Source organism: Ursus maritimus, unplaced genomic scaffold (genome assembly GCF_017311325.1).
Source record: "Ursus maritimus isolate PB19 unplaced genomic scaffold, ASM1731132v1 scaffold_4, whole genome shotgun sequence".
Classification (NCBI taxonomy): domain Eukaryota; kingdom Metazoa; phylum Chordata; class Mammalia; order Carnivora; family Ursidae; genus Ursus; species Ursus maritimus.
In genome coordinates this window covers 76,910,844-76,937,188 of record NW_024426552.1, presented here as the reverse complement: position 1 = coordinate 76,937,188, position 26,345 = coordinate 76,910,844, and the positions used below count along the sequence as shown (strand labels likewise).

At 46.4% G+C, this 26,345-nt stretch overlaps 1 protein-coding gene across 11 annotated transcripts in view; it reads left to right on the top strand.

Moving 5' to 3' along the window:
* ST6GAL1 (ST6 beta-galactoside alpha-2,6-sialyltransferase 1) overlaps nt 1–26,345 on the top strand; it is a 119,412-nt gene that overhangs the window by 66,810 nt on the left and 26,257 nt on the right. For 7 of the 11 annotated variants that reach the window (XM_008705182.2, XM_008705178.2, XM_008705180.2 and 4 more), the window contains 2 exons: nt 21,690–21,825; nt 25,548–26,183. In XM_008705182.2, coding sequence (XP_008703404.1) covers nt 25,598–26,183 — 586 coding nt within the window. In that variant the 5' untranslated portion in view covers nt 21,690–21,825; nt 25,548–25,597. Of the gene's footprint in view, nt 1–4,874; nt 5,365–13,094; nt 13,220–13,641; nt 13,716–21,689; nt 21,826–25,547; nt 26,184–26,345 lie in introns of those variants that run through there. The other 4 variants (XM_008705181.2, XM_008705179.2, XM_040621473.1 and 1 more) reach the window with 3 other exon arrangements.

The window sequence follows — 26,345 nt, the reverse complement described above, 5'->3', positions numbered from 1 at the left end:
AGTAAAAATTGCTGAGAAGGAAGGGCAGCGGTACCAGCCAAGATGATGTAATCCAACTATCACCTCCCTCTGTTTACAACTAAAAAACTGGACAGAATGCAAAAGCAACTACGCGAGAGCCCCGAGAGTGATAGGATGCAGATAAGATACTGGACCTGAAACTTGAATGATGACCCATAATGGCCTTTGTCACATGGAATTGCACCATGGTGTGGAAGGCTAAAACTCTGAGATAGCCCCATCTTTCCAGCCAGAAGAACCCGGCAAAGGAGCCAGCAGGGAGTGGGAGGAAATCCCTGAGAGCTGAGAGCTGGACAAAGGGTCCCACTCACTCTGTGCATGGACTAATATAAGTCATGGGCATGTGCCAAGGTGTGTGTGCATGGAATAGACCCAAAGAAGCACAGCAAAGGTTTGGAGTACTTGACCATGACATTAACATTACCCAGGTCCTGGATGAACCCTGAGTTGCCTATGTGACAGGCAGACCCAGCTAGCCTAGCAAAGGCTTTGAAACCCAAACTGGCAGCAAAGCTACCAGTTACAAAAGATGCGACAGAATTTTCAATCTGAAACTAAGTGGGTTAATTGTCCATTAAATAAATAAACAAAAGTATCAACATTTTTTTTCCAGAGAATTTTAGCAGGATTCAGTTTCATAATGTATTATTCAAAAGTCCAGGATACAATCCAAATTTTCTCAAATAAAAAGAGCCAGGAAAATCTGAATAATACTCAAGGGAAAAGACCATCATAGGTGCTAACCCTGAGATGACTCAGATGTTGGAATTATGAGACAGATGTACAGTAGCTGTTATAACCGTTCTTTACTCTTGAAATGAATGAAAAGATAGAAATTATCAGCAGAAAAATAGAAACGATACAAAATAAGCCAATGGAAATTTTAGAACTGAAAAGATGACATCTGAAGTAATAAATTCATTGCATGGGCTTAGTGACAGAAAAGAGATGACAGAGAAAAAAAAATCTGTGAACCTGAAGATAGATCAATAGAAATAATGCAGTATTTTATATTTGTAAATATACATTTATTTTACTGGGAAAAAATGGACAGCATCTCAGGATACCATAGGACAACATCAACAAGGAAAATTCATGTTATTGGAGTCCCATCCCAGAAGGTGAAAAGAAAAGGTATTGGTGCAGAAAAATTTGAAGAGGGAATGGCTAAAAATGTGACAAATTTGGGGAAAGACATAAACTTGCAAATTAAAGAATCTCAGGGAGGGACGCCTGGGTGGCTCACTCAGTTAAGCATCTGAGTCTTGGTTTCTGCTCAGGTCATAATCTCAGGGTCTTAGGATCAAGACTTTTGTTGGGCTCTGTGCTCAGCAGGGAGTCTGCTTGAGATTCTCTCTCTCCCTCTGCCCCTCCCCCACTTGTGCACACTCTCTCTGATAAATAAATAAATCTTTAAAAAAATAAGAATCTCAGTGAATCCTAAATAGGATAAACTCGGTGACAACTACTCAGCCACATCATAACCAAGCTGCTGAACATGAAAGATAAAAACTATGAGAGCAGCCAGGGAAATAAGACACGTTTTCTATTTAATAGTCAAGCCTTTTAAAACAACTGCAGGCTTCTCATTTCTAACCATGTGGGCCAGGGACAGGGGAATAACATCTTGAAAGTACTCGAAGAAAAGACCTGTCACCTCAGAATTTTAAATCCAGAAAAAATATCCTGTAGGAGTGAAGGAAAAATAAAGATCTTCTCAGATGAAGGAAAATCAAGAAACTTCATTTTAGCAGCCCTACTCTTAACTGCTAACGGAAGTTTCTCGGGCTGAAGGGAAATGACACCAGTGGGAAACTTTGCACTTATATGAAAGAAGAATAAGAGAAACGATAAATAGGTATCTAACACCATAGATTCCTGTTAGTGAAACTAGAGACACAAATACAAAAGTAAACAAAAATCCTCTCTAAGGTCATGACACAGGGGTAACTGTATACTACTGACAATATTTTGGATATGGTTCCTTTTAAGTTATTTTCTCTTTGAATAGCATTTCTTTTTCTCTTCCCTGCCTCCCCCTCTCTTTCTTTCAACTAAAATTATAGCATATATGGTTTTATAATATTCTTTATCAATTCACATTGTATTATAAACACTTTTTTTTGTTTGGAAACCTTAATTACTGAAAGTTCTGTTAGGCTTGATAATGGTATTTTAGTTGTGTTTTTAAAACGAATACATTTTAGAAATACGTACTGACATGTTTATGGATGCAGTGCTATGGTGTCAGCAGTTTGTTTCTCAAAGCCAAGGTGGGGGCTTGGTGGATATGAATGAGATAAGATTGGCCATAAATTGGGGCACCTGGGTGACTCAGTCGGTTAAGTGTCCAACTCTTGGTTTTGGCTCAGGTCATGATCTCATGGGTCATGAGATCGAGCCCTGTGGGAGGCTCCGCGCTCAGTGGAAAGTCTGCTTGGAGATTCTCTCCCTCTGCCCCTCCCACAACTCATGCTTGTGCTCTCTCTCTCAAATAAATAAGTAAATCTTAAAAAACAAAACCACAAAATTCTCCAAAAAACGTTGGCCATAAATTGATCATTACAGATGCTGGGTAATGGTTACATGATGGTTCAGTTTACTGCTTTCTGTAGTTTTCTGTATGTATGCAATTATTCACAAAAAAGCTTTAAGAAATCTTCACGGATGTGATTTTTTAATTATTTGATCATATCCCATCCTGTGGACATTCTGTAACATTTAGGTATTCCTCTATTGTCATAAATTGAGGTTGTTTTAGGTTACCTGTGGGCTCAGATGGAACTATAATCTTTGACAACTTCTCTGATTGTTAACTTTTTGGAGATATGACTGAGTTGAAAGAGAATGGATATTCTCATGCTTTGATACATTTTGTCAAATCATCCTTCAGAAGAAATGTTGTATGTAATTTCCATACAAGAGGTATGTAAGAGTGCTCTTGTCAGCTCTATGTTATATATATTTTCAGCCTCTATTAATTTGATAAAGGGGGAAGGTGGTATCTTACTGTTTTCATGTGTCTTTCTTTGGTTTCCAGTGACATTGAATTTCCCAGCCTGACACTGAATTGTGTCAGAGAGGGAGCAGGTTGGGGGAGAGAGTAGAAAAAAAGAAGACATTTGTTGCCCCTTCCCCATTCCCCACCTTGAAGATGAGAGGGGAACAGACACAGGGAGCCCTGGGTTCAAATCCTGGCTCTGTCACTTACTAGCTCCTGACTGTACAACCTCAGCCTCTCTGTGTCTCGGATGTCTTCAGGGAAGAACTAGAGCAGTCCTGCCGGCCTCCATGAGGGCGAAGTAACAGAGATTCACAGGGGCCAGCCTGATGCACAGTGTCCATCGGTCATTGTCCTTGGGAAGCTGAGGATTAGGATATAATAAAAGGACTTCCTGCTGTCCCATACAGAGGCAGCAAGGAGCTCAGAACTTGGTGTCCCCCTCCGCCCCCCCGTGCTCTTTGTACAGAGGAGGCCCCCGCAGGAACTTCTGTTCACATTTGTGTCACTGCCTATTTACCTTCTGTTCTTTGCAGTTTCCCTGGTCTTTCAGTCGTGGCTGAGAGATGGAGGCAGTTATCATAAGCCAGGAAATCCATGTTGGGGAGTTGGGTGAAGTTGGAGGCAGGAATTCTGACTGACTGCTAATAGTATTTATCTGGGTCAGTGGAAATGCACGTTGCGGTGCTTGGCTCAAAGGCTTGGGGTGAACTTCAGGTGGGTGTGTTTGGCAGTCTCTCACCTTACTCTTTGGAACAGAATTCAGACCTGGAATGTGATCTTTCCAGGGTGGTCCAGCCAAGTGGGGGTCTCTGCCTCAACTCACTGCCCCCTCCCCAGCCCTTCATCCTCATCACACTGTTTCTCTATACCCAGGCCCAGAGCCCCTAAATTGGACTTGTTCTTGCTACACACACACACACACACACACACACACACACACACACACACATCCCTTCCAGAAGGTTGAGAACAGCTGAAACAGAAATGAGGACTGTGGCTGTAAATAACCCGTCTGTTCACAGACTAAGAGAGAACCCAGTGTATTCTTTCTCTATTTACAGCTTTTGATTGGTGGGAGGTGGGGGTGGTGAGAGCCCTTTAGGTTATTTCAACACCAAGCAAGAAGGCCAGAACACCCTACAACACTCAGCTCAGAGCATGGATGCAGCTGACCGGGCAGAGAAGCATTTCTCTTGAAATCAGGGTTGGGTGCCCAGACCTCAGTACTCCCCAGCTACCCTGGTTTCACTCTGGGACCACTTGACTGACTTCCTCTTTTCTTCTCAGGGCCCAGTACCTAAGGGTAAGGTTGGGAGGGGGAGTGAGTTTGGACTATTTTCTGAATTGAGGGAAAATCCAGAGATAGGGGTTTCTTGTGAGAATTTGGGTCTACTGGCTTTTCCTGCCCTGGGCAGTGAGCCCTCTGCTCCATGGAAATCAAAGCAGAACTTCCCCACCCCACCCCCTTCCTGCTAGCACCCTCCTCCCCTCAAGGGTCTGCAGAGGGCTCTGGGGGACAAACTCTGAGGGCATTGAACAGCTTTATCTTTCATGCGTACAATCACAGAGATGTGATTCTTCTTACAGTTATAAGTCACCTCCATTCATAATCAAAGGATGCTTTAATCGAGGAAGAAATCTTCAGTGTCTTAAGTTGGTATTCCTTAAGCAGCGTTTCTTTTTCCTCTCTGAAATGGGCAGGTGCTTTACCTACAAGCTTTATTTCCAATGGCTTTCTAGAGGCGATGAAGTTACATCATGGTCTTAGAGAAACTTAAAATACTAATAGTTTCATCTGTGTGCTGGAAAGTTCCTTCTCCTCTGTTTTCTCCCTTGGGCTTCACTGTAGCCCTGCGAAGTAAGGATTGTTCGGCTCCTTTCCTTGTGAGCAGCAGAGGCTCGAGAGGATACGTGACTTGCAAGGACACACAGTGATTTGGGTGGACAGCGAGGGACCACCCGGCTGGGACCTGGTTTCAGAGTTTGCCAGGAGGTCAGGCTTCCGGCACCCCTCCCTTGGTTCTGACTTCCTGAGGATGCTTAAATCAGCTGCTCTTGACTGTGCGGCAGTGTTTGAAGGAGTTAACGCTGAGAGCAGCAGATGTTGGCTTTGTCGAGATGAACATCGAGGTCCTGTATTTAGCCAAAGACAAATATTGACTCATGACACTCCCAGAAAGTTCATCTCCTCTCGCAAATGAAGACTTCCTCCAGCCACGGCAGCCAAGCCAGACCACCACCTCCCGTGCCCTGTCCCCTGCTCCCGCCTGTGCAGGTTTACAAGGCACCAGTTATTAAGCATGGTCCTTACTTCCAGCCCTTTGCAGCAGTCTCGTGAGGTAGGTGGTTTTGCATACATTTTACAGGGGAGGGCACTGAGACCTGGAGCACTCATGTCACATTTGCCTAAGATCACACAGGGATGAGTAATGCAGCTGGGGTCCAAGTCTAGATTCGTCTGACTACAAAGCTGGGTTCCCATGAAATTTTGCACCACTCTCCCAAACGGGCTCCCATTTGAGTGTCTTCCTCATCTCAGGCTTGGTCCTCGTCTTGTCTGCACTGGGGGCTGCACCCAGGTTTTCCTGGCCTGTGGGCCTTGAGTCAAATCTGAGTTGAGACCCTGGCTCTGCCTCCTAACAGTAGGATGCTTGTGGGTATGTCTCTCACCCCCTCTGAGCCTCAGTTTCTGCATCCCACAGTTACCTGCCTTGGGGGTTATTTTGAAGATTCAGCAGGTGTTTGGCTCAGACCTGGCATGTGGTAGGTGGCCAAGAAGCCGCTGCTGTTACTAGTTTGTTGGCTGCTTACTTTCAGGGAGTGGACTGGGGATGTTCAGAGCTGCCGTACCCTCCTCCTGCTGACTTTAGATAGTCTCTGCAGGCTCATCACTTCCCTCCCCTGCTCTGAAACTTTTTATTTGCTCTCCACTATGTGCCTGATAATCTCCAGACTCTTCCATGGTGACTCACGGTGCCGCAGGCTGAAGTCCCAGTCTCCCTTTCAGGGTCCCCTCCCGCTGCTCAGCTTTATGCACCTGCTTGGGCCAACTTGACCCTCTCTCTGTGCCCTGGTGCCTGCCCACGCCCACCTCCATGCTGTTTCTCTCCTGTCCTCCAGGCTTTCCCCATCCATGGATGCTCTGATCCCAGGTTGGATGTAGGCCCCTAGTCCTGAGCTAAGATTCTTGAGCACCTTTTTTGCAAGAAGAAAATGTTCACTTATTTGGCACATGAAGCCAAGCCACAGGCACTGACCTTGGCCCTGGCAACATTGAGATAACTAGCTGGTTCAGGGGCTCACTGCCTGGGACTGTTGTGTGTGGGCGGGGGGCAGACAAAGTAAATAGTGCATTAGGTATTTGGGTCCCTGTCTGATTTCTCATGGTATTTAGGACTGTTAGCATCTTGAGAGCAGGGGAGTGGCAGTTGCCTGTAGGCCTACTGTTCTGAGCTCAGAGTTACCAGCATCCTGGCCGAATTGATTGATCCAAACAGATGTGGTCCAAAGGTAAGCTCGCAGCTTTGCCATGCCCAGGCCAGCAGTGGTTGGGGGCGGGAGGGACGGTGAGGAGTCCAGGCACAGCTCTCTCCCTTCACCCGCCCTCTTCCTTTCCCCTCCATCCTCCCAAGTCACATTCGTTGATTGGGTCAGCATGCAGCAGTGGACAACTTTTTTGCTGACTTGTCAGTGGGCTGTAGGGAGTAAAGCTCACAGGCTTTAGGGCCAGACATTGGCTGGGCAGGTTACATGACTCCCCCAGCCTCACATTCCTCTTCTATAAAGTGTCTCAACAGTAGATTAGACATTCATGAGGGTGTTCTGTTGAGATCTTTGAGAACTGGCTCTTTTTTTTTTTAAAGATATTTATGTATTTATTTAGAAAGAGAGAGAGAGTGGGGGGGGGAATGCTAGGTGGTGCAGAGGGAGAGGGAGAGAATCTCAAGCAGACTTGGTGCTGAGCATGGAGCCTGACCCGGGGCTCAATCCCACCACCCTGAGATCATGCCCTGAGCTGAAATCAAGAGTCAATGCTCAACTGACTGAGCCACCCCTGTGCCCCAAGAGATCTTTGAGAATTCTTAATCAACATCCTCTTCGTCACTGTGACCAAGTTCTCATTTATTGACAGCAGCCCTAGGTGAGGCATTCATTCTCATCTGACAGATAAGGGACTCATGCACATGCGGCCAGAGCACAAAATTTCCCCATATATGCAGTCACACATAATTGAACAATTAAACGATTTCTGTCTCTTACGATTTCATGAGTACAGGGCTATAGGCATTTATAAATCTATTAGCAGAAATTCATCATAGAGTGTAAACTTTCCTTCACAAGGACTAGCAGCCTTATTCCTTTAGGAACCATAGTTCACAAGGAGCTGTTTGTATCACGTTCTGGTGCATGGAGGGCACAGAGCCCACCCCCCTGTGCCCTGGGTCATGGCCTGGGGATGAGCTCTCTCACATCCTAAGGGATCAGCTCCTGCCAGCTTTCTGTGCACACACTTCATATTCATGAGCAAAATCAGCCTGTTTTATATTTAGGACCTTTGGGGTTGTTCTCCGATAGTTACAGTGTCAAATGTTGACTCTGTAAATGCCAAGGGTCCACTGCCATAACAGCAACTATCCAGGGCTGCTGAAAGGTCCAGTTCACCATATCAAGTATCTAGCATCCTAAGTGTGTGCTGGGCTTTGAACTCAATACTCTTGGTTTCCTTATAACTGAAACCATTTGCTTCCAGGGTGAGGTGGGCACAGCTCTGGCTGAGAGAGTCACAGGTCAAACAAGATGGCCACTAGAGCACAGGCTTTAAGAACGTGGTCTTTAGATTCAGACAGTGTTTGGGTCCAGTTTTGGCCCTTCCATTTACTAGTCAAAGCCCTTCAACCTCTTTAAAATTCAGCTTCCTTATCTGGGAAATGAAAGTGATAACCATGCCAACCTCAGAGGATGGCAGTTAGGGTTGAATGAACTCTTCCGTGTACAGGTTTAGTACAGCACCTGGCATGTAGGAAGCCCCTAGAAGGAGCCACAGTGACTTCTCTCTCCCTCTTTCTCTGTGCAGGGACACACACCCAGTAGGTGCTTCATGTTCATTGATGATTTTGGTTCAAGTCTGAAATCATTGCCCTATTTAAAAATTAACCACCTTCCCCCGCTCCCCCAAAATACATATTACAAGCACCGGTGGTGGGCCCCAGTCCGATATTGAGTACCACTTGTATACCTTGTGCTTGGAGTACTGAAGCAGCAGAATGGGTGTTGGTGAACTCTATCATCATAGAGCCTTATCTGATTGGAAGAATAAGATCCCCACCCTTCCACAGCACCTGAAGGAGCCTGAAAAGAATAGTCACTTAGGTCAGGAGTGTGGTGGGAGTCCACACAGGAGGACGGCTCTACCCTGGAGAGTCTAGGAAGTTTCCTCTGTGGAGATGGGCTGGTAACGGGTGTGCCCTTGGATCCCTGAAATGAAGGGAGGGAATGATGAGGAGGGAGATTTGAGGGTATGATGAATGAGTGAATGCTGAGATCTGTGCATCTGGCCCCTGAAGAAAAATATCCAAGCCTTCTACTGGTCAGCACGCTCCATTAGGCACCAACTAGGAGCAGATATCAAGTGGTCTTTGTGTAGGGGTGGTGAGGAGGGAAGTGAATGTAGAAAACCTCAGAAAACCAGCCCTTGCCCTCTAGGGGAGCAGGACCATCGGCCAGGAGTGGGAGTTGAGTGCGAGTCCGTCTGGGACTGCCCTGGATGGAGCACACTCTTGCACCCACAGGATTAATCTTCAGTCACGTTGTTGCCTGTGTCATCTGGTGACCAAAGTCAGGATCACAGCCGAGGGGAGAGAAAGGTGAAAGACGCACGTTGATGCAAGGGCGGTTAGCACTCTCTCTGGTAGTCCTGAACCCCCTGACCTCACAACAGACGTGAATTGTTCACATCTCCTCTTGGAGCGAGCGGCCCAGAATTGACAAGTTTGGCCTGAAATTCTCAAAGACTTGGACTGAGGCAGAGGCCCTGCTACCTCCTCAGGAACTCTGGGCCATGAAGGGGCATCGGACGCCCCGGCTAGTGGAGGAGCCTGTGCTAAGCAAGGACTTCACGTGCTTGAGGCCATGTTGTCAACTCACCATCCCCGTTCACCCTAGGCTGAGCCAACATGGCCTCCTCTCACTCTGCCTGAAGCCACCCTCCTGTGAATGTTCACATTCCTCAATGACTCTACCGTTTATTGGTTTAGAGCAATTAGATCAGAAGCTACTGAGGACAGTGCTGGCCATCTATATTTTTAGATGCTTCCTAGGCGTTGTTAATGCCCAGGTACTATAGAGAAGTAGTGGGAGCCCAAGTGGTTCCTTTCACCTACACTGACCTTTATGGCTGTGGGACTAGGGGAAGGGTGGTCCTCTGAGGACAGACTTGATCAAAACCTTTCTCCTCTACATTCTCTGCCCGTTTCTCTTTGTATGGTGTCCCAGTTGGCCTTGGGCTGGACCTAGGGAAGAGATCAGTTTGCTAAGGTGTGTAAGGTAAACAGTCGTCACTTTGGTGGCCTTAAGCAGTGGCAGGCTCACATCAGTGATTTTGACCTTTGGGAAATATAAAGAACTCTGGCCTGACATCCTCTTGTCCAGTCAGGTAAAAATCAAGATGGAAGGGAAGAACAAACAGTCCTTGGCACGATCTCCAGCCCAGGAATTCCTGGAGAAAATTATGGTTAAGACAACATTAGCAGACATCCTTGTTCTCATTAAAGACACAGTTAAACTGGGTTTGAAGAGCCATGTAGGTCATCAGACCCTCATTATCAGGATTTAAGAGAAAATTTTGAATCTTCGATCTTTCAGTAGAGCTCTTTCCCCCCTGTGTTGTCATTTGGTCTTCCTCTGCTCTTCATGGAGAATTCTGGACCCCGTAGTTTTACTCTGCTGGGCTGTAACAGCTCTGCTGTTCTGTCCCAGATTGGGGGCGTCTTTCTGATGTAACTGCAGCCTGCTTCAGCGCGGAGCCCTGAGATGATGGGCGGGGCACCTGTATCTGTTTGATTTGGCAGTCAAAAAAATTCTGCCTTCATATTGCTGTGCTCCTGAGCTCTACACACTTGGGGGCCAGATTCTCTTCCAGATAAGAATGCCTTAATCCTGCCTAGTTGGGGGCAGTTGTGGGTAGTTTTTTTAAGCACCCTACATATCTAGCCAACCAGTAAAACCTGTTTTTCAGGAGGCCAGCTGGAATCAGAAAGTTATGATTTTACTGGGGGTAAGTTTCGGGCCATACAAACCAGAATTCCTTGCCCAGGCTCTCTAGAGACCCATCACACGCTTGGAGTATTTCAAAAAGCCAGATGGCAGAAGCACATTTATTAAAAAAAGAAAAAGAAAGAAAAAAGAAACCTGTACAGGCCAAGGAAATTATGTAGTTTCTTTGTATCGCGCTGGAATTTTACCAACAGATTGTGATAACAATGACAATCTCCTGCTGATCAGAATCTCTTATTGGCAGCAGTATCTCCGTTCATTTGATAACAAATAAGAACTCAAATTCTTAATCAAATTTTGCTGATAGCATCTTTTAAAACCTGGCCTGGCCATCACGGCAGGGGGGAACAAATACAAGAGGCACTCGGTGTGGAAGAATTCAGGAACCTGGCTTGGACTAAATTAGGGGGAGCTCCTGTTACTTCCCTGTGCTAGGGAAGTGCTGGGATGAGGAGAGATCTGTGTGGATGATGGAGGAATTTACTGCTGAGAATTCTGCTGATGTTCCTAGCCTAGTAGAAATAAAAATTCAGGAAGTCTCTACTCACAAGCTCTGTTGGGGTAATGCTAGCTGCATTTGCTATTTTTGCTCACTTTTCATAGTCCACTGGTCTCACCTAGATGCAGGGTGTGCGTGCGTGTGCACTTCCTGGAAAACGTAATCCCTGGCGGGGCCACCACTTTCGATCACACTCTATAATGGCAGAAGGATCACACGAGAGACATGGACTCTGGGAAACAAACTGCGGGCTTCAGAGGGGAGGGGGTGGGGGATGGGATAGACCAGTGATGGGTAGTAAGGAGGGCACGTATTGCAGGGTGCACTGGGTGTTATACGCAACTAATGAATCATCGAACTTTACATCAAAAACCAGGGATGTACTGTATAGTGACTAACATAATATAATAAAAAAACATTAAAAAAAAAAAAAGAAGGATCAAAAAAGAAGTTTTGGTGGGGCAGCCAGCCATCCTTGACATGAGAAACAGGAAGTGGAGTCATTATGGGATTAAGTGGCAGCCCAGACGGCACGAATTAAGAAAGGCAAAGGCGAGCCCCTCATGGTGAAGGCTTCCGGAAGCCAGGACGAGGGGACTGCTTCTCAGAGGCATTGTGGTTAGCTAAGGTACCCTCTGGGGGCAGAAGGGAATCAGGGTCTCTAGGGACGATCAATTTAGGTTCTAAGGTACCGAGGATGAGGTTTGCACACTGAGGGGTTAAGGAGACGGTGACCAGGGCAGCATAAAGAGGTGTCACCAGAAGGTCCAAGGTGGTGACCAGCCACGGCCGTTGATCTGACCTGGTAAAGCATCCAGGCTCTTAGGAGCCCTTTGAAGCGCCCTTAGTAGAGAGATATATGTTGGATTACACAAGCAGTTCGGGGGGTTAGAATCATCTAGTTTGACCATCGGCAATGACATCTTGAGCGAAAGGCTTAAACTCTTGGAGCTTCCTTTTTGTTTATAAAAGAGGATTCTTAGTAGCCCACCCCATAGGGTGCTGGTAAGGATTAAGTTGGGTAACATCTCTAAGTTGCTAGCGCCCTGGAAGGAGCTTGGCAGGTGGCTCACGGGCCTTTTTCTCCTGGATTATTGCAATAGCCTTTTGAAAGCTCTTCCTTTTTCTTTTTCTTTTTTCTTTTTTTTTTTTTTTACCTCCCGCAACCTGCTGTGTACGCACTTGATTCTCAGTGCAGCAGCCAGAATGATCCCTTTCAGACCTAAGTCAGCCAAGTCTTCTTCGGAGTGAAAGCTAGAATCCTACACCAGTCTAAGGCCCTAGGTGATCTGGCTCCCAACACTTCCTGACCCCATCTTCTGCTACCCTTCTCCTTACCTGCTCTGTTCCTGGCCTCGGTGCTGTTCTTGAAACAGGTCACGCCTGCCCCTGCCCAGGGATTTTGCTGTTCCATCCACCTGAAATCCCCTTCCTTCCCGAAATCTGCATGACCCCTCTTTCACCTCCCTCCAGTCTTTGCTCAAATACCTTCTTCTCAGTGAGGCTTTCCGACTATCGAATTTAACACTGATCTCCCCCCTTCCCCCCTGCACCCTGCTGTCCCTATTCCATCTTCCCTGCTTTAATTTTCCGCATGGCAGTTATCCACTTCCAGAGCATCAAATACGTATTTATCTTGTTTTACTCTTTCACTGTTCCCCTCACTGGAGGGCAAGCTCTGGGCGGTGTGGGATTTCTGGCTGATTTCTGCACAGCCGTATCTCTGGTTGCATCGCGATAGGCAATGATCATTGGCAGCGTGAACAAGCCTCTCTGTAAGTATTTGTGTGGGTTGTTCTCATGGACTCTGGGGCTGCTGCAAAGCAGAAGAGCTCAGGCCTCTCTGCTCCTGGCCCTTACCTTGAACTCCCCTAGACAACTATGACTTAGACCCTCCTACATACAGAAAACTTGGGAGAACCATTCAACTTGAAACCACTGAATCTCATCAAGCCTTGGAATCTAACACTCCGTTTACAGGAAACACGGAGCAGAGAGGAGTAAGTTCAACAATACCATAAGGAGGTCCTCATCCAGATTCAGTACTGCGCACATTCCATGGGTCAGATGACTTCGTTTTCTCCACAAATATATGTCCTAAAAAAGGAAAATAAGGGCGTGAAGAACTACCATAAATTCAAAGAGAGTTGAGGGTGGTGTATCATTCACACAAAATGTTTGGATCCTCATTGAAGGAATTTAGTGTAAAAGATACTTTTGGGAGAACTGGTAAAAATGGGAAAGTGGATTGGGAATTGATGGCACTGTGGTTCTATATATATCCTCATATATTCTCAGGCAGAGCCCAGGGTGTGTGTCGCATATTATAGAGACTGAAGCTCCGTGGAATATTATTTGAGGGCCTCTGGTCCCACGTCTCCCAGGGAGGGCACACAGCTAATACCATCCTGGATGCCAGTGAGGTAAGTTCATTTAGGACATAAATGGATGTCATTGGGCATTAGGGCTTCCTTTTCTCACGGAACGCCAACGGAGAAGAGCTGGTGTCAGAGACCGATTCGAGGGCTGACATTTGTTTTAAATTACTCCAGAGGAAAAAGAGGGGGAGGGGACCAGATCAAGTTGGCAAGTTGTTGGTTCTCTTTGGAGCTGGGTTCTGAAAACAGGCTCATTGTGTTACTCCCTATACCGACTTGTATGTACAAAAACGTCTATCATATAAACGTCATTCTTTTTTAAATATTAGGAGGAGGTGAAACAGACCCACCTCCTGAGGAGGAGAGAGGCCCATTTTCTCTTCTCTCTGCTTCTGTTGGGTGTGGGTTGAAGGAAAAAGGGGTGGGCCTGTTGCTTGGGAGGCGTGCAGTGCTTACTCAACCCCCCTTTAGGCCCTCCTGCTCCTTCTTTCTTGGCCGGACTCTGACTGGTGGAGTGGAGTGCACGGTGGTTCGCGGTGTGGTAAGACTGGGCAAGATGCCAGCTGGGGCAGGGGCTCTGAGCACTTGTACTGGGCAGTGGGCATCGTCCAGAGAGGGAGCCGATGGGGCGTGAAGTGTCTCCTTTCAGCCAGATACCTGTCAAATGGGAAGGCAAATATTTCTACAAATATACAACTATCGAAGGCTGCAGACAGTAGCCAATGGCCCGTGATTTCCCTCTGCCGTGGCTCTGTGCATCCTGAGTTCAGAGCTCTCCTTACCTCTTGAGTGGCCGGCTCTGGTCAGAAACCACAGAGCGGCTGCACTGTCTGTGGTGGGGACTCACCCCCCACCAAGTTCTGTTCTCATGTTTTTCGAAAACCTCAGGGAGATGTACTCAGGCCTTCCTTCTCCATCAGTGCCTGCCTGGCTGGGAAAAGATCTAATCTCTGTCAAGAGACACTTTTTGCAGCCTGGGTCTGGAACAGTNCAGGAATGAAAGCCCCTTTATCTTCAGGGGCTTTGATCTGGGCAGGGTTTCCCTCTCCCCCACCATTAGCTCGGAGGCCGGGCTTGCCTTCAGGTAAACACCGGCAAACACAGCTGCCCAGACACTGAAACTTCTCCTGGCTTCGTTTCACTCTCCCTGCAGATTGATTAACTACAAGTTGGTTTCCTGTTGCTTAATGTGTTTCTAACTTGAGGAAAATTGTGGCTTGTCAGAAATATTTTGACATAGCTATTAGTTTTTTCACCTATGCTAGCTTCCACTGATAGAACTCAGGGGCTGGGGCTGAGAGTGAGTCGCCAGCCTGGACCACCTCTCTGGGGACTGTGGAAGCAGGTGATAGCGGAACCTGCCTCAGGCTCTCGTTGCTGCAGGAATTAAACGAGGTTCGCTGAATTATAGGAGCTTTACCGTATGGAAAGCACTTAGCACACGGTAAAATCTCAATAATTATTAGCTGCAACAAAGTGATAAAGTCTGTCATTAAATTGTCACCACAACCCTGCAGGGGCAAATTTTAAAGTATTATTATCCATCCTTTACAGATGAAGACACCAGGCTTATAGAAGTTGACGAACTGGCCTATCCTCCTATAACGGACAGATAGAAAAGCCAGGATTTGAATCTGGGCTTTTGAGATGACAGAGCCAGGGCTTCTCAAACTGTCCGTGAAGAATCAGGTTTTTCCCCCCAACCTGTCACACATCAGTAATTTCTAAAATACAATGAAAAGGATTTACTGAAATAGTGAAACGAAGGACCTTTATAATACAAGCCTTATTTTTAAAGTGATTATTAGATTCCATAGGCATACAATTACTCTTTCAAATCATTTTGGATCTTGAGAAAGCTTTCTCAAACTAGCCCCAAACTGCAGACCTCACCTTGAGGAATGGTGCCCTCTGTTTCCCAGAGCGTCGGTCGCAGAGGGGACGACTTACATGAGAGGCACCTGGGTGCTTGCTACCTGCCCACTCTGAGCCCCATCCCACACTGCTTGGATCAGAACCACGGAGGGAGAATTCAGGAATCTGCAGTTCAACAAGTCATTTGATGATCGCAACGTGCTCACAGTCTGACCATCAGTGCTCTGTGCCGGGCTGCTTCCCCTCATGGGTAATAGATGATAGGGAGATGGTCCAGTGAGTATAGTGTTTTAGTCTATACTCCCATCCCCACCGGGGGGGAGGGGTTGTTGTTTCTAAATCCTTCAGAAGTTCCTTTCCGTAGAAACTCACTGACAGAACCGGCTTTCTCAACTCATTCCAGTGCATGTTGGCAAACGCGCATTGAGTACAAATGACAGGCTGGGTAGAGGGGGAACAGACCACAAGGTCCTCAAACCTGTAGACGATGAGTGTCGATAGAGCAGAGGACAAAATCCAGGGCCACTTCGGGGTGCAGAGACAGGGTGGGGGGGGTGAGGAGGAATGAGCAATGGAGACTACTGAGGGATGACCAGTAAGGTGGGGGGGAAACCAGGAGAGTGAGTGCAGGTTTTGGAATCCAGAAGGAGGAAATGACCAACTTGGTAAAATACTGCCGGTGAGCTGAACAAGATGAAGATTGAGCCTTGACCATTTACTGAGCAACACGGGAGCGGGAAGGTCTTTGGCGACGTACACAAGAGCAGTTTCCTGGAGATGGGGGAGGTCTGCTGGGTGCATTCAAGTGCTACTGGGAAGAGGGAAATCGGAAACACGTACGCAGTTCTTTCAAGGAGTTTTACCGCCAAGGAAAGAAGGCAGGAGCTGGGAGGTGAGATGAGGTCAAGAAGTTGCACAGGAGGGACAGGGAAATGAAGGTTATTTAGAACTCGTGCCATGGCTAAATCTGTTTCTGTTGTAAAGTCCTATATCTTTTTCAATGAATTCCTTCAGTAAAACAGAAAAACTGTCTCCTATACTTACTTTTCAAGCTCTTTCAAACTCTACCCACTCGCAAATGATATTGTCTAAAAAGAGTCTGCCAATCACTCTTATTCCTGACATAGCCTAATTTGAACACATTTTTTTTTCATATGACATTGCATTTTTTCATATTTGCTTCATCTATATTTTGGCTGAAGTGTTCTAAAGTAGATTTCATCTCTACTTCACCTGCAGAGGACTTAAAAAAAAACAACCCATAACCATACTATGTAATCATAATAAAATAATACTTACTGTTATACCTAACAAAATTAACAATGACTTCTTAATATCTTATAATACCAAACCTATATGCAGATATACCCATGTGTCCTCAGTGGTGTTTTGTTCAAAGCAAGACTCAAGCAAAGTCTGCACATTGCATATGATATTTTTGTCTTTGAAGCCATTTGTTTTTCCTGCCCATTGACCTGTTGATGAAACTAGTTCCGTTGTTCTGTAGAATGCCCTGCTTTCTGGATTTGTCTGATAGCTTCTCCGTGGTGTCATGTAACTTGCTCTTCTTTCTCCTGTGTTTTCTAAAAACTGAGATTACATATAAAGGCTTGATTGTATACAGATTAAACATTTCGGGTGAGAATTTTTCAGAGATGGCGCCGTGTGCTTCCTGTGGCTTCACATCAGAAGGCGTGTACTGCTTGGGTGTCCCACTCTTGGTGACGCTAAGACCGAACAGGGTCATGGGGTGGTTGCCTTAATCAAGAGAGGTTTTGTTTTGTTTTGTTTTAAGATAGGAGACACAATAGCATGTCTGTGTGGTGATAAGCATGATCTTTGAGAGAGGGCTACATATGATGTGGAAGAAAAAGGGGAGATTTTATAGAAGAATATCCTTAGGTGGACAGGAGTATACAGGACCTAGTGGAACGAATGTTGGGTATCCCAAGTGTAGCGTGCAGCCAATTCATCCATAGCAACAAGAGATCATTTGGGCATAAATGCAAGTAAGGTGAGTAGCTGTGGTACAAAGGTGTGTTGTGTGTGTGGTAATTATATTCTGGTAGCTTCCTTTTTCTCTATGAATAAGTCGCAAGTTCACTGATGGAAGGGGAGGATAAGGGGGATTTTCATGGGGAGTAATCAGATAGTCCTCTAGGAGACTGGCCGGTGAATTGACCAGAAAAGTAACATGTGATTGCTAGGAAGCATGAAGGAGCTACTTGCAGTTAGTGATCATGAACTTGAAGTGAAATCCATAAGTAGTATTTTGTGATTTTCTTTAGCCATGCGGCTGCACGCCTACAGCTGTGGAGGAAGACAGAGAGCTGGATTTAACCAGGTTTGGGTTTTATCCAACATTGTGTGATGAGAGAGACCAGTTGAATGACTGACCATGCAGTTGAAGCTGGATGGGAGGTGAAGTGAGGATATGAAGGAAGTGAGAGACAGTGAGTGAGAAGGTGGCAGGAGCAACCACAGGGAGACAGCTGGAGGTCGGTACTAGTATGATTAAGCTACAAAGATAGGAGCAGTGATTGGGGTGGTGGTGTCTGAAATAAAGACTATGGAGCATTTTTTGAAAGTGGTAAGATCAGAGATATGACGTTGGGGGTGAGTGGCATCTTTAGAATAGAGGAGATGAAAGAACTGAGAGACCAGGGGACTAGAATGGTTCCGAAGGTGGATGTTGGTATCCCTAAGAGGCAGGGCAGAAAGAGCATGGGGAGGATTACTGTGAGCCAGTTGCGAAAATATTCAAGGAATGAAGAGTGTCCTGGTGGAGGGGAAATGACTTCACCAAGGTGGGTAGCAGGTGGCGTGGTCTGCACGGGGTTGTGTAAGGATGAAATGAGTTGGTGCATGTGAAGTTCGCAGCACTGAGCACAGGCTCTGCGTGTCTCAGTGCTTAACCCACTGGATTTATTTTTACCGGGATGGTGGGGGGAGAGTTCTCTTCATTTTAAGACCTTCTAAGAAGCAAAGCTGTTCACATAACTCTGCCCCCAGGAGATGGTAAATTCCCTGTCACTCAGTGTATCCAGTAGACCAAATGAATGTCTGCAGCGACAGTGCTGCCAAGGGGATTCTAGCAACTGACGGCGATGGGTGGGTGAGTAAGTGTGGGTCTAGCAGTCGAAGGAATGGGGGATGGGGAAGGGTGGTATCAGAGCTAGCTAGCTTCATTCTTTCTTTCTGATGCGACCGAGCACGTCCCACTTCTGGCTCAGAACCTGGCTAGATGTGGAGCGGCCAGAAATAAACCTTAAAGGAACCCTCAGTCTGGGTGGGCTGTCCCATCTGCTAACAGATAAATGTCACATAGTCTCCTAGGAACCAGAACAGGCACAGTGGAGTCATGTTGATCTCTGTGGGCTCAAGAAAGTCTTCAGAGTCCAGAGGCACTTAAGCTGGTGCTGGGGACAGTGAGTGGGTGTGACCTCGTGAGAACAGGGTAGGAAAGATCATTTCGTCAGAAGGAACTTTTCTTGCAGGGCAGCAAAGGGCAAAAGAGGACAGGGCATTTGGAGTGCCATAATTGAGTTAACTCTGAGAAGATCACTCCTCTTCTCTATTTCAGTTTCTCTATTTGTAATTTGGGACGGTACTGGTACTCACAGGGTAGGGCATGGTGAGAAGTACGTGAAATGATGCGTGTAATCTTTGTCGCAAGCCCTTTGGTTGTATTACCTTAACTTGCTTATTTAAACAATCCTACAAGATCGGCTCTTTTATTATTATTCCCATTTTACAGATACAGAAGCTGAGTCTTAGAGGGTTGAGTAGCTTGCTGGAGGTCATGTAATGGTGAAAGACAGTTTGGACTCTTGCCCCAATCTGTTTAATCCCAGAGCTCTGACCCTCAACCCCTAAGCTAGTCAGTGCTGAGCACATAGCTAGTACTAAATAAATGGTAGCTATTATGGTCATGATTGCTAACATTTCTCACCCAGAGGACTGAGGACTCTGTTACGACTTCGGCAGCTGGTTGAAGTTCACCAGGGCTGCAATCTCATGAGCCGGGAGTGGTTGTTACCTCCTAGGAGGGCAAGTTGCTCTGAGCAGATGTGACTGATAGGGGGAGGCAGGTCTGCGTTAGCTGCACTCCTCTGCTCTCTGGGCACTGAATTCAAACCAAAGTGGCACGCCCCAGCAGCTTACTTACGGGGGCAATGGCAGCAAACCAGCATTCATAAGCAAGAGGTGTCCTCTCAAGGGCAGCAGGCTGCCCGAGGTGTTCCTTGTGAGGGTGCCAAGAAAGAGCCTTTTCCATCAGTGATGCCTGAGGAAAGCACACACCTCGAAAGAGCTGGCGATCCTTCATTCATTCGATGAATAATTACTGAGCACTTACCACGTGCCATATACTCATCTAGGCACTGAAGGTGGTAGCGAAGGAGGCCGGCGAGGTTTCTACTGAAGGAGTTTCCATTTTTCGTAGAGGAGGCGGATGGTAATCAAATAATAATATGAACGCATGCATAATTACGCACTCGTGCCACAAAGGCAACATACCTGACATGAAAAGGGGAAGGGCTAGCAGGGGTATTTTGGGACTCTCCCAGGACGTCTGCCCGGGAGCCAGTTCTTCAAACTGGTAAGGAGAGCCCTGAGATTTTGACAAAGGTCACCGAACACCTCTCCCTGTGGCCCTGGTGATGAGTAAACCCAGGGCCCGCCCACACATGCCCACCTGCCAGTCTGAACCCCAGAACTGCTGGGCGGAGGCCTCCCCCTAGGTCATGGGAGGGAGCCAGTTGTGGCCACTGTGGCTTCCTCTGAGCTCTGTTCACGCTGCATCTTCCAGGATGGGCTTCGAGATTGCTCCGTAGTGGGTATGGAGTTGATAGACAAGGTATTTTCAATATTGTCCCTAACAGTTTTGCCTTAATTACTCCACTAACATAATAAGCATAATAAAGGAAGTCAGACTGAGAGAGGAGAATTCAGCTCTCAGGTTGCTCCTCAACTGTTTTCAGGTCTGAATCATGTACATTTTTCCTAGATATTTGGACATGAGTAACTTTTCGTCACCATGGTACATGCACAGATAACATTCTCTATTTCACTTTTTTTGTTTAATATTTAAAGAATGTTTCTCCGAATTGCTACATAAATCCACGTACAATTATTTATATGTATTATATGTTATTACATCTTACCTTATATATGTTAAATTAATTAATATTGTTCTATAGTCTTTCTATCAGGTGGAGGTACCCTAGTAACTATTTCCCTTTTGCTGAAACCTTGGTTGTTAACCTTAGATTTTCACCATTAGAAATCACTTTCAAATTGCAAACTATTTTTCTTCTTGCACGTACCTATTGCTTTATAAAACTCTTCCACCAGTCCTCTTCCAAACCTCACCACAACTATGGAAGGTAGGGAGTCATTTACTTGCAAGGAAACCCAAATATGTCATCTTTTTCTCCTTTTAATTCTTTATTGTCTTATTTCCTGCAAGTATGATAACTTGGTTGATAGTTATAAGCTCTTAATTCTATGACCTGGTTACTTTTCTAAAAAGATTGAGTTAATTTCTACTGCTCCCTGAAAATATGCCAATTCTATTATAACTGTTTCAGTAATGAATATTATCATTTTGAAAACTGCTGTCTAGTATTAAATCTATAAACTGGCCTCTTAACATGCCAGTTGTCCCTTTTGGGTTTCTCTCAAGATTCGTCAGAATTTTATATGCTTGTTAATTATGTTTTCTATTTTGTGATTTGTCCATTCACGTGGAGTGCCTGTTTATTTTGAGAAGCTTTGACTCTCTTTACCCTTAGCACAGCTGGACTCTTTTTTTCCTTTTAATTACAGCATTTTCTTGGAGACAAGTGGGAGTTTTCATGCAAGTGACTCTATCAAAGTTTTCTCTTATTATTTTTCTACATTCTGTCAGAAGAAAGAGCTGACAAATATAGAATTCTGTTTTTAGCTTTCTAAAATTATATTTTTATAATATTTTTCCCAACACTAAGAGTAATGCATATACATTTTAGAAATTATGGAATATACAAAAAATTATAAAACATGAAAGCATTCATTATGCTACCATCCAGGGTTACTTTACTGTGTTTTGTTTCTAGTCCTTTCTCTTTTCACATGTACATTAAAGAACATTTTTTGGGGGATTTGATTAGCATATCATACACAGTTTTGCAACCTATTTTTTCCAGCTAGCATTATACTGATTGAAATTTCACATATCATCAGGAGTTCTTTGATAATAAATAATTGTCTAGAGTATATTTAGGGATGATCCGAATCTTCTCTCCCCAAATTAACTATTTATGTAACCAGTAAGTGAACAATCCTTTCTTCCTAGATTGGTCTGTGGTGCTTGCTTTCTCCTCCTAGCATGTTCTTATCTAGTATCGGTCTATTTCTATGCCTTCTCTGCTAGTCACGACCCTGCGCACAGCACCTATAATGGGCTCTTGTCTCTGCGTTTCTTTTTCTGAGCTCTCCAGGCTTCCTGGATTGAGCTGTAGTGGAGGCCAGGAGACTAGTGGAGGGGCCTGTCCTCCTTGTTAATCTTTAACCCTGCCCCTGCTGGAAACCAGCTCTTACCTCCTCTTTGTTTTTTTTTTTTTTGTTTTTTTGTTTTTTTCTTTTTTGGCCTTTGCAGATGTTTTTTGATCATCCAGAGAAAAATGAGCCTTGGCCTCCAGACCCAATAAAGCAAACATTCCTCCCATGGAGAATAGCACTGGTTCCTAAGGATCCAAAGGGCCTGCAGCCCCAAGGGGATTAGCCAACAGCAGGTAAGGAATGCCTGGAGGCATGGCTGTGGGGGCAGCAAAAGGGTACATTCCTAATTAAAGAATGGGGTGGTGGAGTGTGCTGGCCAGGAGTCCCAGAGTCCCAATGTCTGACTACGGCTTCGCTGTTGTCTTCATGAATTTGTTTAGTTCTCATTCGGTGAGGGCTGGGATAGGTGGTTTGCCTGTATCTGTAAATGATTTGAAGTTATTCTGTGATTCAGTCCACCCTTTGTGAGCACCTACTTTGTGCCAAGCCCTGCCTTTGGTACTGGGCATGTGGTGATGAGTAAACCAGGGCAGGAACCTTACTTTGAGAATTTTTTTTTCTGTTGCTTCAGGGTTAGCTTGTTCTTTATAGGTGACAATGTGGGTTGTTACTGGATTCTTCTAGAAGCCTGGTGGGGGTAGTAAGGATCTATCGATATAGTCGCATCAGTTTGGTAATGCTTTATTGAGTTCCCAGTCAATTTCAGGGACTGTGCTGGACACTGGGGTTCCAGGCATGAGCCAGGATGAGTTCTCCTCTAGCAGGGGGGTCATCAGGAAAAGTGAGCATTGCTAAACACTAGAAATGAATGGGAGGGGGCTCCATGGGAGGTTGGAAGCAGAAAGGTAACCCTGTCTGGTTGCCGGGCAAGTGGACAAGAGACAGACTACAGCAGTGCAAAGGCCCAGAGGCTAAGACATCTGGAAAACCCAAAGCTTGATGTGTTTTCCCAAAGAATCAAGGGAGAAAAATTTACTACTCCTTCCCTTCAGTTTGGGCTGCTTAGAGGGAACTGCCTCAGTCCCTGTCTCTTTAGAGCAGCCGGAGAGGGGAGAGAGGGTCTTGAAGCTCTCTGTGTCTCTGAACAGAAGCTCTAGCCAGCCAGTGGACTTGGAGCCGCAACAGAGGGTGGTGTCAGGACACCGGGGGAGCCCCGAGGTGAGCTTTTAGAGAAGTATCCTGGGGCCATGACCCTGAAGGCTAAGGCTTGTCTTAAAGTGGCAGGACTCCTGTGCCGGGCTCTTTGGAGGAGCTTTTCTATTCTGGGACCCTCAACCTTGGGGTGTAGGTGCTGTCAGGAAGGTGACCACCATCCCCTCCCGAGCCTTAGTTCCTGGACAGTGAATCAGGTCCCGCCTCCCTACCTCCTGTCTCATTTCACTCATACACAGAAAAGTTGAGTCCCGAGTCTTAACTGCAACCACTTCCAAATCACTCTTGCAACTTTGGAGAGTAAATCAATAAATAATAAATCAATATATATATAAAACTTCAGTTTTTTTCAACTATAAATGCAGCCCATGCAATATGCTCTGCTTACATGACAGGGTTAGTCTGGGTTTCATAAGCCTAATGACCATGAAGGGGCTGCCTGAGGGGAGAGCAGTGTACCCAGGTGAGGGCTGGGGCATGCCCATGGCCAAGGGGGTTTTTCTGGGATTGTCTGGCCAATTGACTTGTCCCTGTAGAGCCCCTGATTTCTGAGTCCTGTTTGGTCAACACTGACTTTTCACTGTCTTTTTAATACGGATGCCTCTCTTTTAGTGCAAAGACCATGAACTTTTAGAGTCAGACAGACCTGGGTTGGAATCCCGGTTCTGGCAATGACTACCTGTTGACTTTGGAGAAGCCCTGTAAGTCTGCTAAGCCTCAGTGTTTTCATTTTCTCCAATGGGGCTGTGGATACCTATGCCATTGTGTCACAGTGAATATTGACTTAGACATTGCACTAAAGTGCCTACCATATTGCAGGCACTTCTCAAAGGCTCCATTCCCTTCTTCTTGAGTTCTTTAGCTCTCAGAGTAGTGGGGTCAGCTGTGCTGAGTATCTGAGGAAATGGAGTTCCTTCATTTTCTGACCTGCCACAAGCCCCCTCCCCTATTTCATAACCACACGCTTGAATTTTTCTCCCTTTGTGTACATTCTGTCACTTCCCACACTTCCGCAGCTCAAGGCAAGAGCCCATTCTCCCCAGAGCCACCTGTTCCCGAAGTCTGGGGTGGTGGGAAGCACGGTTTGGTCGGTACTGCCCATGGATTCCAGGAACGGTCTGGATGCCACTTAAAGAGTCTCAGATGAGGATGTGAGCTCGGGTCGATGAGTCATGACCAGTGTTCCACTCTGCCGTCTCTCCCTGTCCCGCACGACCTCCACATGGCCTCCAGCCAAGGGGCTGCTCTCTGGTCTCTGTTCAGAACACTTCCTGTGCCTTTGCAATGACCTAGTTCAAATACCATTTCTGCTGGTGCTCCCAGCACTCCGTGAGTGAGAGAGAGATTATTCTACAGAAAACCTAAGTAAAGACAGATTTAGTGACTTGTCCAAAGTCACCGAGAATGCAAGGGACCCCAGGATTTGTGAATACCTAGTCCAGTACTCCTACCCCTTGTCCCAGATATCCTATACCCAGATAGGAACTATGGATCCCTAGCGTGTTAGCAAAATGCCAGGGGTGACTGCTTAGACTCATTACGGTAAATAAACCCAGTTATTTAGGAAAGAATTTAATGTTTTCCAAGAGATACAGACATTGTTTGAGTTCAAAGTACTTCCATCTTCCATTCAGTTACACAATAAATTCTGGGAAAACAAAGTAGGGCTTTACCCAGATACAAAGGGGACTGTGAGGCTCTATTTTTGTAATAAAATCCATTTGCCAGAACTTTCAGCAGTTCTGCGCATGTTTATGCTGAAAAGGACATGGATTATGGAATCAAGTGCTCTTGGATTTGGACTTCGGTGCTACCATTTACTCAGCTTAGTGATCCGAGGTCCTTCTCTTAGCCTCTCAGAGCCTCAGGCTGCTAGTCTGTAGATACGGAGATTGTAACAGCTTCCTGGCTAGAGATGGTCAGGGCCTCCCTGCACAGCTCGGGATGCCCTCCCTACCGGACTATCATGTAGGTGGTACTGGCTGGAGCCGTACATGACAGGGCCCCGGTCTACAGTGAAATTAGGTGAAATAATGTCTTATATGCTTGACACATCTTCGTTTTTATCTCCTTAATTGGTCACGTGTTACCAAGATTTCCTCTCCTTGACCATGAGGTGAGGCAGCTTCCTGCCGCTTGATAGTACTCTCGCAGAGCAATCTGAAGCTGGTGTTATGCTGTCAGCTAACCACTGGTCTTCTCAAGCAGGAGTCCAACACGGCAGCCCTTAGAGCGATGTGTCACGGGCCTATGGCACTGTCTGTGGACAGAGGTCTGGCAATTTTAAGACGATGCTGGGCCCCTTTCGATTTTAGGGAGTTTGGATTCTTGTGAGGTAGACCAGTCATCCTGCTCTTCCTTTTTTCTCCTAGATTTTCAAGCACACATGCCTTCATTGAACAGACAGCATAAGGCCCCAGGAGCCCAGTGATGTGTAAGCTGTGGTTCCTGACCTCACCAAGCTCAGAGTGCAGTCAGGGAGCTAGACCAAGACAACACAAACCTAAGAGTCAGGGTGTAAAAAGGAATGGCAGGAGAATACAGAAAGTGTTCATGGCTCAGAGAGGAAAAAGGGAACGTCTGAGGACTGCTGTCTACATTCAAAGCCCAAACTGAGGCCGAATATTTACTTCCAGTTGTTGCAGGCTGCAGGCCTGCTGGGAGTAGACCAAAGGCTGGAAGTGAGTCTCCTCTCTCTGAGCCCGTTGCCCAGCTCGTCACCCCACCTCTTGCCTGTCGCTACTTTTAGATTTTATTCACATTGGTTTTGTTTGTTGTTTTTGCCTCGTCTTACCTTTTCTAGGCTTGTTTTCTGCTCAGAACAGAGTGGCTGCCCTGAATACATCTTTCATTATGATTCACACCAACCTGAAGAAAAAGTTCAGCTGCTGTGTGCTGGCCTTTCTCCTGTTTGCAGTCATCTGTGTGTGGAAGGAGAAGAAGAAAGGCAGTTACTATGATTCCCTGAAGTTGCAAACCAAGGAATTCCAGCGGTTGAGAGGTGTGGAGAAACAGGCTGCGACTTCAAGCAGCACCCAGAAGCCCCCCAGGGGCAACCAGGCCCTCAGCAGTCCCCGGGGCCCAGACAAAGCCAAGCCAGAGGCCTCCTTCCAGGTGTGGAACAAGGACAGCTCTTCCAAGAACCTCATCCCCAGGCTGCAGAAGATCTGGAGGAATTATCTGAATATGAACAAGTACAAAGTGTCCTATAAGGGGCCAGGGCCAGGTGTCAAGTTCAGCGCAGAGGCCCTGCACTGTCACCTCCGGGACCACGTGAACGTCTCCATGGTGGAGGCCACAGATTTTCCCTTCAACACCTCCGAATGGGAGGGTTTCCTGCCCAAGGAGAACATCAGGACCAAGGCTGGGCCATGGGGCAGGTGTGCTGTTGTCTCATCAGCCGGATCACTGAAGTCCTCCCAGCTGGGCCGAGAAATAGGTGGGTTGTGGGGTGTTAGGGCTGCTCCTGTGGAGCTGGACATGTGGACGGGACTGGAGAGGAGGGGCCCAAGTACGGCCTGTGACTAGCACACCGGCCCGCTGCGCTCTTTTGCAGCCTTCTCGCGTGACTCAGAGGCACCCCGGGGGCAGCCGGAAGGGT